Source organism: Barbus barbus (assembly GCF_936440315.1).
Source record: "Barbus barbus genome assembly, chromosome: 30".
In the NCBI taxonomy this organism is placed as follows: domain Eukaryota; kingdom Metazoa; phylum Chordata; class Actinopteri; order Cypriniformes; family Cyprinidae; genus Barbus; species Barbus barbus.
This window is the reverse complement of record NC_136758.1, coordinates 5,134,272-5,147,131: the sequence shown is the minus strand read 5'-3', so window position 1 is coordinate 5,147,131 and position 12,860 is coordinate 5,134,272. Positions and strand designations below refer to the sequence as shown.

The 12,860-nt window shown below is 37.5% G+C and overlaps 1 protein-coding gene across 3 annotated transcripts in view; it reads left to right on the top strand.

Annotated features, from left to right (window-relative positions):
* The window catches only part of LOC306850143 (rho guanine nucleotide exchange factor TIAM2-like), a 92,814-nt gene that overhangs the window by 23,792 nt on the left and 56,162 nt on the right, over positions 1 to 12,860 (top strand). For all 3 annotated transcript variants that reach the window (XM_079385602.1, XM_079385603.1, XM_079385601.1), the window contains exons 2-3: positions 10,303 to 10,387; positions 11,290 to 12,373. In XM_079385602.1, the coding sequence (XP_079241728.1) occupies positions 11,297 to 12,373 (1,077 nt within the window). In that variant the 5' untranslated portion in view covers positions 10,303 to 10,387; positions 11,290 to 11,296. The remainder of the gene's footprint in view (positions 1 to 10,302; positions 10,388 to 11,289; positions 12,374 to 12,860) is intronic.

Here is a 12,860-nt window from a genome sequence, read left to right as displayed (position 1 = left end):
TTACTTAAGTTTCATAATGTCCCTTGTCATAATGTATGACTGTATACTGTGGCAAGCCTTTTATGCATCGCACATAAGTCTCAACATTTTATGAAATTCCGCTTTGTCTTAAAGTCAAAAACTTTCATTTTGATTGTATATATAAAATGAGTCCATTAGATATTTTATGTTTTAAAGGAAAGTGTTAAGTTTAATGTAGTGCTGTATAATTGTAGAGTTTTTAATATTGTGGTCACTATGGGTGAGATACTGTACACAAGCTATTACTATGAGCAGCTGAGTACACTATACATCGTCCAAAAATGGTAGCTTGAAGGGTACAACAGCTTATAACTGGGGCAGTACCTAAACAACCTAAGGGTACATCTTTTGCACTTTTTTTTTTTTTTTTTTTTTTTTTTTTGACAGTGTGGATCAGAACATAAAACAGTGGAGACATTTTCTTTTCAAATCATCATTTGTTGTGTAAAAGCATTTAAGTATGCTGTCCCAAATGTCACCTTAAAAGCCCTCGTGATTGTCATCCAAGTCCACATTTTATTGAACTAAAAAAAAAATGTCTAAGACTTTATAGGCCTTTAAAATAATAGGCCTTGACACATTGAAAACTTGTATTAAGCTCATATTTGTTATAGTTTTAGTGTATTGAAATGCTATACACAGCTGATGTTTTTATCCTCTGTTGTGTTGACAGACCAGGCTTAATGTTTACGATTAATGGCGGTCAGGATGGTCGTCCAGACCTTTCATTCTCTTATTTGTTCAATGAAGGTTCCATATGCTGAAGCTAATCAAATCAATTGATCTATGAAGCTTGTGTTTGCCAAACTAAAGCTAAATAAAACCCATGGAAGTGAAACTCGTCTCATACAGTTCTATAGAAGAGTTCTTGTGAGTTCTTGCTCTCTTTAATGTTAGCTAGTGCAATTTTGATTGTACCGACAGATGCTGTTAATTAGCTTTGTGCACAGCCCAGTAAAGGCTTAAATGTATTGTTCTGAGTGTAATTAGCAGGATCATGCCTTTAGAATATGTATGACCTTGTGTCCCTAATCCCCACAAAGACATTCTCATTTCAAAGGCACCAGCTCCTTTAAACATTCACAATAGCAACTCTTATTGTTACCCTGATCCTCTTTACTCAATGTTGAACTAATCACCAGTCACTGCATGAAGACTTTTAAAACATGATCTACTAATTTGGATCATCCATTGGATGCTTATCTTTATGAAAATTGTAAATTATGGAGGCTGTACAGAAATGTAGTATCTTATCTACAATAAACATGAGCAAAGTAATTTCTGCCCTTTGTATGTTTTGGAATAAAGTCTTACTGAGCCTGCCATTACTAACATCACTCTGCAGTGTCCACAAAGATTTTTTTCATTTAATTTTGAATAAAAAACTCTAAAGAGGCTTGAACTGCTGTTTTTGTTGGTTTGCACACTGAACTTGGTGGACATTTATAATAAAATATTCGTAACCGGGTGTGATAAAGCTAAGGAATTTTTCTAATTAAAGGGATAATTCACCCAAAAATGAAAATTCCTGTCATTAATTACTCACCCTCATGTCGTTCCAAACCTATTCAACGATTCGTCTCCTCCACATCACCCTATAGCGCCATTTTGGAGAGTATCACAAAGGTAAACAAAGTATGCAACGCATTTACGCAGATGCGTTGTTTACGTTCAGATCAAAGCGTAAACAATGTAAACAGCATATGGTGCTGCTGACACAGAACAGCATACGTTGTTTACGTTTGTGATACTCTCCATAATAGAGCTATAGGGTGACGAGGAGACGAATTGTTGAATAAAGTCGTTATTTTAGTTTTCTTTGCGCACACAAAGTATTCTCGTAGCTTCGTAAAATTACGATTGAACCACCGATGTCACATGGATTATTTTAACTACCTCCCTGCTACGTTTCTGAGCCTTGATCATGTTAGGATCCTTGCTGTCTGTGGGAGGGTCAGAGAGCTCTTGGAATCTTAACTGTGTTCTGAAGAAGAACGAAGGTCTTACAGGTTTATACGTCACGAGGGTGAGTAATTAATGACAGAATTTTTATTTTTGGGTGAACTATTCTATCCCTTCAACAAGTTTCTGCAGCATCATGCTTTGTATCACTGATCCCATTAAAAATTCACTGGAATTCTCCAGTTATCCCTCCTTCAATATCAAGTATGTTCTAACCTAAAAGATAGTGATTCCACAAAGAAAACTTGAATGAATGAATACATAAAGCGGTCTTGCATATAACAGAAGATGTATATCTAACTGGTCACTAGTTTATCACATTTTAAATCAGATTTCAAATTGTCTTGTGGTGTGACTTCGTTTTTAAAATGAATGTATTTCATATCTTAATTACAAATTCCATCAATTAATAAGTCAAAGAAACAACTTCTTACATTTAAATACTTGCTTGAGATACATTTATTCATTCATTTATTAATTTAATCATTCCTTCATTCTTTCATTCATTAAGTTATATCACCAATAAGTGATATTTTGCAACAGTGGCTGCATGACATTGTGGTTGTCTGATTGAGACGTTTGAATGAATGTTTTGTTTGACCTCAGATGAGAATGAATGAAGAGTGTTTTGAGGGAGCAGGTTAGAATTGAGATTATATACAAAAAAATTAGTATGTATACTGACATCCAACCTCACTGTAATCAGATTTTTGGATTTGGTTCCCCATGGAGTTGAAAGCGAATCCCGCTTTAACCCCTCCTCCTTTACCCGTCCTTCCCCCCTTTTTCCGTCTGCCCTTCCTCCTGTCCTCGTCTTTCAGGCGGGCTGGAGACTGCCCCTCAGTGTGGGGGTGATGGTGCTATTCAGGGTCAGATAGCGCTTAACCCCCAATGAAAACTGCAGGTGGTTCAGCTTCTCTCCTCAGCTTTGCCTAAAGAATGTGCTTGATGTAACTTCAGGTGGAATTCTTAAAGAGTTTATGCTACCTAAAAACAAGAAACACTGGCTTGATTGCAGCAGGAGACATCAGATTTTCCCCTCATGCCGGAGCAGTGCTGTCCAGAGCAGGAGTCACTCACTCACAGTCTGGGAGGGAGTTTCCACGTGTGCGCGTATGGTTTTGTGTGAGTCATTTTGTCTTGTTTAAGTATGTGTATTTTTATGGGAGCTGAGGTTGAGATGAGACAGACTGGATTCGTCTTGCTTTTCAAAGCAATATAGATTAAAGCTTTTCCACAAAGGTAAGGGAAAGGTGTTTTTTGTCTGTCTCTTTCATCCTTGCCTTTGTTGCCTCTAACTTGATTTAAAGAAAAAAAAATGGCTGCAGGTGTAGGCTTAGTGCATTACTGCTGTTGTTGGGTAACTTTATCTTATTGCTGTCTGAATCATTTACTTTTCATTGAAGCTTCCTTTGCCTACAGCTCATTTTAAACTAAAGACTTCTACACAGGGCAGGTCTGTGATTAATTGAACTCTGGTCAGTGTGCTCAGATTGAATTGTCAGTATGTCAGTTAGATTTATGAGATGGAAAAATGTGCTTTTGGTGATGATCACAGAATGTCAATATTTGTATTATGATGTTGAAATATTCCATCAGTTGACATTTGACAGGGGTGTCTTGAGTGCAGAGACATATGCTCATTGAGACTTTGCTTGGACAATCAATCTGTACTGAGATTAGAAGAACCCAGTCTCAGCACTCACTTATTGGGCCATAATGTAAAATAAAACATGAAGAGTACTATACCTGCTGTCCACATTATTTCTTACGTAAGAGTGGGTCAGGCTGAATGTTTTTTTTTGTTTTGTTTTTTGTGGCCGTTTTGAATGTGTGAGTCTTCTGGTGCCATTTGCTTCAGGTTATTTTAGTTGTACAAAAACCGTCCGTTATGCTGCTTGATATTATAAACTGATATTTGTTATTATATAATTTTAATGTATTATTGTAATTATAAACACATTGGTTTGTGGTGCAACTTCATTCTTCTAGTTAATAACCTATAGCAGCTAATGAAACGGAAGTCTTGGACGTTCACAAAGTTTACTTTTATGGTGCAAAATAAGATGGATTTTTTAGATTTTGGATTTGTTTGTAAACATGGTATTTCTGACTCCTCTCGTGTTTCACTTCATGTATTTTTCAGTGGAGTTAAAGTCTTTATTTTATCCCTTTTTTAATATTTATCCTTCATTTAATCTTCCATTGAGCATGGTTATGTGCATACTGTTATGCTGATAACTACCAAAAATCTGCTTATTGAAATAAACCGTTGTACGAGTTTACATGCAAAATGATAACCAAATAAACAGTTTAAAATACTTTATTAAAAAAAATCTGGTTATTTCCCTGTGGTTATGTTAAATGTGTTATACATACAAATGTGTTCTACTCAGAGTATTCAATTTGTTGAGTTGTGATGTTAAAGCATTAAAGACCCCAGAGTATTACAAGATGTTAGAAGGAAATGACGACAAACTCATGTTTATATTTTTCATAGTTTCTTGGGTCAAGGAAGAGTCTGAGTTTGCAATATATTTCCTCCTCGACTAGAGCAAAACACTCGCAGTGGCTGGATGTGCTTACATCTGTCATAAGGACGCTTTATTGCTTTATATGCCAGGTGAAATCGGGGTAATGGGCAAATATCGATTGGTTTATGCTTAAAGGGTTACTCCACCCCAAAATGAAAATTTGGTCATTAATCACTTACCCCATGTCGTTCCAAACCCATAAAAGCTTTGTTCGTCTTGGGAACACAAATTAAGAAATTGATGCTTTCTGACAGCTCTCTGTCCTTCCCATAGACCGCAATGTAATTAACACGATCAACGTCCAGAAACGTAGCAAGGAGATCGGTAAAATAATCCATGTGACATCAGGGGTTCAACTGTAACTTTACGAAGCTACGAGAATACTTTTTGTACGGAAAGAAAACAAAAATAATGAATTTATTCAACAATTCGTCTCCTCTGCATCAGCTTAGCGCTGTTTTGGAGAGTATCCACTGAACGCAATCTGCATATGCTGTTCTGTCAGCCGCATCGCACAGATACGCTGTTTTCGTTCAAATCTAAGCGGAAGCGACATAGAAAATGTATCCGTGTGGTGCCGCTGACAGAACAGGATAGTGTATTTTTTTCAACGGGAGGCTTTGCATATTTTTGTGTGATCTGTCTGTTCTTTCTCAGGACTGAGTTGAAAAATGTCCAACTTTGGGTAAAACAACACTCGTCACTGACACTTTTTATTCAGTTGTCCAATCACAATGGAGCAGGGGTTCTTGTAGGACTTGTATTACAACTGAATGAAGGAAAAGTTCAAATTGTTTGTCTCTGAGGATTCAACCAGATGAGTTGCTGGACTACCACCAATACTGATATGAAAAATAATGCTTTCTTACTACTAAAAACTCTGTTCTCTGAAGATTATTGAATGAGAGGCGCTAAAAATAATGTTTGGTGAAGGGAAAAACCGTGGACCTGGCAACCCTGGCTTGAGCTACAGGTGATTCATACAGTCAAATAGAGCATGCATTAACAATGCAATTTTTTTTCAATTGCGCTAAAGTGAAATTTCACTGATTATCGGCTATTTTTAAACAATCCAAAGTGCAGATATTTGGTGTTAAAATCAAATACCATCCAATATCATCCAATGTTATTATGAGAGGTAGCGAAGCCTGGCTTTATATATAATGCTGCAAATAACAACATAACCTGAACCCTCTATATGCTGCTTCAGATAGCCCCCCCCCCCCCCCCCCCCCCCCAAGGACAAAAGTGAACAACATAACCTGAACCCCTCTATATGCTGCTTCAGATAGGGCCCCCGTTTTGCCCCCCTAAGGACAAAAGTGAAATGCTACGCCTGTATCTAAACACTGTTCTCAGCTGCTGCTGTCAAGTCATGGGGTTGGTAATATGACGAGGGAGAAAGTGAACTGGGGGCTGCATGTCTAATAATAAAGAATTCTCTTATGTAACAGCGGGACACTAACTGTGACAGAGAACGATATGACTAGGTAGTGACAGTGTTGGAGGCTCCATAGGCTTCTGTTATATCCTGCACATAAATAATGTGTCTTTTGCATGGCCATGCTTTTGGTGCCAACTTGGCATTTGAGATTGTTCCATCAGCTGTGTTTTCAAGGTTGTGCGGTTTATCGCATGAACCTTTTGCCATGAAAAGTTCTGTAAACATCTTAACTTTTTTTTACAGTCTTTGTTTTTGATTGTAAACATTCAGTAGTCACTGAAATACTGTAATTTATGTGTCTGCTTACTCTTTCTGCTTGTTGTTTTTTCTTTTTTGTCAGGTGTAACTACCTAATTGTAAACGTAACTGTTCAATTGTTTAAAAGGAAAATTAACATTTTAATTTACAGTTGTCTTACTGAAGCAGGCTTGTTCATCAATCTCAAACCTTTTATTTCACTCTGTGTGTAAATGCAATAAGCGTTTTCCTTCCTGAGCTGTTTCGCACCAAACACTCTAATTGGCATTGATGTTAAGCAGTGAATTGGGAGGTCAAAGAGGGGAGATTTAGGCAAAGACAGATGTCCACTTAATTCCGGCCTTCAATCTGGACCTATACATTTCTTCCAGGAGGCCTCAGCATTAATAATGCAAGTTTGCAAGTTTGAGCCTTGCAGTTTCAGCTTGGATTTTTTTGTAGAAAAGTGCTCATCACCAGGCTTGTCTCCTTTACTTGCCAGTTGCCACCACGGTGCTTTACAGTTGGGATTATATTCCTATTATTGTACACAGTAGGTTGTTTTATCCAAATGTAACGCTTCTCACTTAAAACCAAGAAGTTTTGTGGACTCATAAAACCATAGAACATTTTTCCTACAGTCCTCTACATTATCCACATGGCAAACTTTAAACAGCGAAATGAAATATAAAATGTGATTTGTTGATTTTTCCTTCAAAGGAAAATTAAATAACCTTCACAAAAAAGGTTTTGAAAAAAAAGAAAAAAAGAAAAGTTTGTGTGTATAATCAGATTATCTGTAGAATATAGGTTTTACTTATACTTTCACAACTTTCTAGCACCACTGCATTATTGTATCAAGTTATATGAATTAATTGGTGATTGGGGAATGTTATAAAGCGCCAAAAAAAACAAAAAAATGGTTGAATTGTTAGCTTAAACTGGAGAAACAGACAACAGAAGACTGTTCAAATGTTTGGGGCCAGTAAGGGCTTTTTTTTGTATGTTTTTGAAAGATGTCATCCTTTGGAGTTCATTTTAATGTGCTGATTTAGTGCTTAAGAAACATTCTTATTTTCACAGTTGAAAACAATTGTGCTGCTTCATCTTTTTTCTCAAAATGATGTTCAAGAGAACATGTGAAATGTGAAATAGAATTCTGTAACGATGTAAAATACTTTTTTTTTTATTATCAGTTTTAATCAGTTTGATTCATGCTTGCTGAAAAAAAGTATTAATCTCTTTCAAAGCAAAATATCTAACAAAAAATTGGTTACATTTTATTTTAAGGTGTCCTTGTTACAGTGTAATTATACATTTTAGTATTGAGTGAGTAATATTAATTAACTACATGTACTTACTATATTGTTAGGGTTAGAAATAGGGTTTGGAATACGGTTACTTGCATGTAATTATACATCATTTATTGTTATTATAATAGTAAGTACATGTAACGTGTAACAAGGACACAGTAAAATAAAGTGTTACCAAAAAATCTAACTGACCTTAACATTTTGAATGGTAGTGTACATGTTACTTTTGAAATAAACTTTCAAAATGCAGTATGTTACCCTCAGCTCTCTGTAATTCTCCAGTGATCTCTGGAAATCACCTGATCACTTGATCTCTTCTCCTGCTAAAGCTAATGAGGATTTAACCTCTCTTAACTGTTACGGCATCTCTTGACTTGTTTAAAGGTGTTCTTGGAAATGTGATGTGTAGAACACGGTTTTCTTAAAGAGATAGTTCACACAAAAATAATGTTGTTAAAAATCTGTATAATGTTCTTTCTTCTGTTGAATATTAAAATAGATATTTTGAGATTTTTTTGCTTGTTTGTTTGATTTTGTTACTAAAACTGTTTTTGTTACCAATATTCTTTAATAGATATTTTTTTGTGTGTATTCCACCGAATTAAATTCATATAGGCTTAGAATGGCATTAAAGTGATTAAATAGCTGAATTTTCATTTTGGGTGGTTACAGACTGGGAGAGAACTGTAAGGATGTGTTGTATGGCTAGTATGGTCCTGTGGATAGTACTGGGAGAAAATTATGAACACAGCTTTATTTAGTATCCAGCTCAAAGCTTTTTTAGCACTGCAGTCCAAAAATCTTGTTGGATAAAAATAAATAGAGAATGAAGAGAAATCTGTTTGGAAAACACTCCCAACCAACAGAGCGAGATGTAAAAACTCAGCTCAGGAGAAAAAGTGAAAGGTTTCAAGAGGATATGGAGATATACTAGTGGCTCTTTCAGTAGCCACTGAGTATTAAAATCAAAGGTTTTCTGAGGTTATTCTTTAAAGGAGTCATAAACTGCCTCTGTTTTTTTTTATTTTGTACTGTTCTCTGAGGTTCACTTATAATGCTATCAAGATTTTTACCTCAAAAAACATCATAATTTAGAAGTAATAGGCTATTTTCTGCCCTGATTTTGACCCTCCTCATCAGAACGCTATGTTTGAATAGGTGTGGCGTATTGTAGACTCAGAAGTAAACGCCCACTGCTATGATTGGCTTGTGTATGTTTGACAGTCTACGTATTTCACAGATGGATGCTGCTGTGATTTAGGTTAAAAATGCATAAATATTCAGTACATATCAAACAATCTGTTTAACAGACAAAGCAATAGTGATCATGTAATATAAACTGTTACTCACACTTGTGTGTTGCAACATGACTGCCAGATCCAATTTAGTCAGCACATCATCGTCTTTTATTTTAATTTTTTTGAAAATTCCACGTTGAATTGTGCCTTGTTTGTAAACGAATCTGTGGTAAAATGAAGAGAACAAAGAACTGAGTTCTTACTTACCCAGTCTGGACTTCATTAAAAATAAAGCCCATTCACTCTTTCTTAATGTTGGGATCAGAAGGAAGGCAATGCAAAGACTGTTTTTCCACAACTTGGCACTGCATCTTGCGTCTTGTTGTCTTTAGAGCCATCTTTATCATTTGGTTTCTGCGTAGACCTGCTCGTTCGCCTCTCTGGTAAACACTACATGTGCACATTAAATCGGTGGGAGGGGCTGAACAAATAGTGATGTCGATCTTCTTCTGTGGTGGTGGCGCTTATGCACACTATTACATCATAGAGTAGAACATTCCACAAGCTGTCATTTTAGCAGACTGCCTTCAATATAAGCTGTTTTTATACTAATGACAAAGTTTGTGTTCTGAAACTTGCAGGATGTTTTTATAATACAATGACTGCTTAGGCTATGTACACACTTGGCGTCTTTTTTGAAGCTGCCAGCATTTGTTTCACATTATAATCCTATGACGTAAACCATGTTTTCCAAAAAGTCCTGAGCGCTTTTTAAAACGCCACCACTGGCGTCCTTTTTTGCAGGTCAGAGCATCTTTTCTATTTGAAAAAAGTTTAACTTTTCTGAAAAAAACTGGCCTACGTCAAGCGCCTTTTTGACAGCTGACTAATGACAAGCGAGTGGCGAGTTGTTTCCATAACAAGAAAAAAGAAGATAGCCGGTAGATAGATCGTACTAGTTTCGGAACACAAAGAGTTGCATGATATTAGCACAAAACTCTTTCTAGTCTAAAATATGCTGCAAACCGTGCATCATCCAGCTCCTGGACTAAATTATTGTAAGCACCACACTGTTTCCTTCCCTGTACAATGTCGCGCACCCACAAACACCGTTGTGAACTGACGTTACCCTCTCTGTTAACTTCAAAAGACAACGCAAGAGTCAACCTTTTACTCTTTCTCAACATTTCTGCAGCACAGAGGCTATTGTTGCAGCTGTTGTTATATAGCAACAAAATATGTCCTCGGCTGCTATTTGTAACCAAAACGCTGGCAGCTTTTTATTTTACTAAAAAAGGGCTCTTGTCAACTTTTTGTTGTCAAAAAAGACACCAAGTGCAAACGCCCTTATATGTCAAAAGATCAAGGGAATTTTGGTTTCTCAGTTCATGCCCCTTTAAATCTTAACACATTACAGTGTTAACTGCATTTCCTAAGATTTTGGAATCAGTTCATTTGATATTTTTGCTGTATTGTGAACAGTCTTTTAAAACTAATGCATGTGATTCATGTCTTTCTCAGACCAGTATGTTTTTTTTTTTTGTGTCCCACAGATAAGCATCAAACAGTTGAACTGAAACAGAAGGACAGAATGGTGATTATGCAGACAACAAGGCCATTACAGGCCTAACTGCCTTGGTAAGTCTGTACACTACTGTATATCGCTGCCATGTGCCCCATGGATTGCTTTACAATGTATTTTACTGGACAATCTCCGTCACTTGTTGCAGACTCTCAACTAAAGGCATAACTAAATCAGAATCAAAATGCACAGTATTCATAGTCCATAAGAAATGTATTTAAAACAGGGGTCTCCAAAACTGTTCCTTGAGGGCTACCTTCCTGCAGACTTCAGTCAAAGATTGGGAGATGAGAGGGTCTGTATTACTTATACTATTGGAGAAAGCGTAACGGTCAACTTGGATCACGTGTGCCTTAATAACCAATCACATTACAGGCTTGACGTCACTGAATTTCAATCAGAGTTGTGCGACACTAGGAATGAATGAGAAATACTGTAAGCTGAATCCAACCTGTCGCAAAAAGTCGGTGATTTCTCTTATAAAACAGCATTTTTATTGATGTAAACTGATTGTTTAGTGCAAAAAATGCTGAAGATTAGCCGATAGGCTGTTGTTTCCTCTAAAAAGCCATTTATTCAACATAGTGAAGCCTCTCCTCCATTGACATCCATTCAAAAAACGTCCTTTCCCACGTACTGCCAAAGCAGAAGCATTAGCATTAGCCGTTAAATGTTGCAAGCTTGCCTTCTAGTGGATTTGCTTCAGTTCTAACCCTGCTCCAACACACCTGCCTGTAATTATCAAGTAACTCCAAAAACCTTGATTAGCTGCTTCAAGTGTGTTTGATTGGGGTTGGAGCTGAACTATGTGGTACTGTAACCCTCAAGGAGCAGGGTTGGAGACCTCTGATTTAAAAGAATTACCATACTGTAGCTTTTACTTTGAGATCAATGATAAATTGTCTCCATAAGGTAAGCATTGCATGTCACTGACAGAATCATTTTCTTGCTCTTCTAGATCCGGGATGGGAAACTCTGAGAGCCAGTATAGCATCCAGGGTTCTAGAAGCAATAGTTTTATCATTCCTGGTAGACAGAAACCCTATTCTTTCAAGGGCCACTCTGCCAAAGAAGATATTTTATCACCTCTAGGCTTTTGGAATGCTGGTTCAGGATACTCTGGACTGAAGCCCAGAAACATAGGTCATAGCTCCTCCCCATCAAAGAGCAACTGCACCTTTATGTCCCGCCAATATGACTACATCACCCATAAACTAAAGAGTGGTGCCAATAGTCAGTGGAATGGAGTTTCTGAGGACTTGCCTGGTGGCTGCTTGACATTGCCTTCTGAAAATGGCTGCTTGTATGGTAGTCACAAGGAGAAAAGGAACCCTGATTATGTTTTTAACACAATGAAGACACTAGAGAAAAGTCCCAGGCTTGCAGAAATTGAGGATCAGAGCAGCCCCAGGGTCGTTATAAAGAAAGATGGTAGTGTACGAGTAGAATTCAACAACAGTTCCAACAGCGCCCTTATTTTGGATGATTGCACTGGACCAGTTCAGCTCCTCAAGTTTTCCCCCACCTCAGAGTCCAATTCTTGCTTATCTGGTGTAACGCCATCATTAGAAGCCCATTTTGGAGCTCCACAGGCAGTTGCCAGCCTCAAGAGCAGTAAAGGTAGCTCTCTGAGCTCAGACGGCTCGTTGTACGACTTGCCCTGGGGGACTGGTGTTAACGATTCAGACAATGGATCCCCTAACAGCCAAAGACAAAGTAGTTCAACGAAAGTGGGTTTTCTTGCTGAGCAGTTGCCTGCCATTACTACAGCTGACCTCTACAGGGATCCCAGAATTGCTGCCACCTTCCCCACAGTTAAGGATTTGCAGTTTCCAAAGCACAGGCCCTCCTTTGTGTCTGTGATGGAGGAACTCGGGTCAGAGGGGAGCCCAGAGGAAAAGCAATATTCTTCCTTCACCTTACCCATCCGGAAACCAAAGCCTTTTCTAGACAATAATGGACAGAAAGTGTCCATCCGGAACAGATTTAGACGTATTAGTGACTGGACTGGAAGTTTGACCAGGAAAAAAAGGAAGTTTCAGGTACACAATTTTTTGATTGATTGTTTTCATTTCATTTTATTTTATTTAGAGAGTTGGATGATGTAATTGGATTTGAACGTCAACCCCTGTCTACAGTTCCTTTTTAAAATCAGTCTTATATTGTTAGTGGTGCTTGTTGAGGCATTACTATTACTCACTCTCAGTGCTAACACTCAGTAAACGGGCATTATTATGATTAGCTAACAGCATCTCTCGCTCCCTGTAACCTCATTGCTCATCCTTACTGGGCGGGTTATGAAAGTGAAATTGTAAACTTTGTCCCAAATGGCACACTTCATGTGCACTTGCGGTCCTGTGAACTCACAATGGCCAATTTTGGTATTTGTGCTGTGGATGTGAATGATTCCTGAAATTGTTTTGCCTGTTGAGGAGAGTGTCAATAGTACAAGCAATCTGACTTGCGATTTTTGCCTAGCCAACAACAAAACTTTTAAGGAAAATGCTTAAGGACAAGATGCAAATTAAC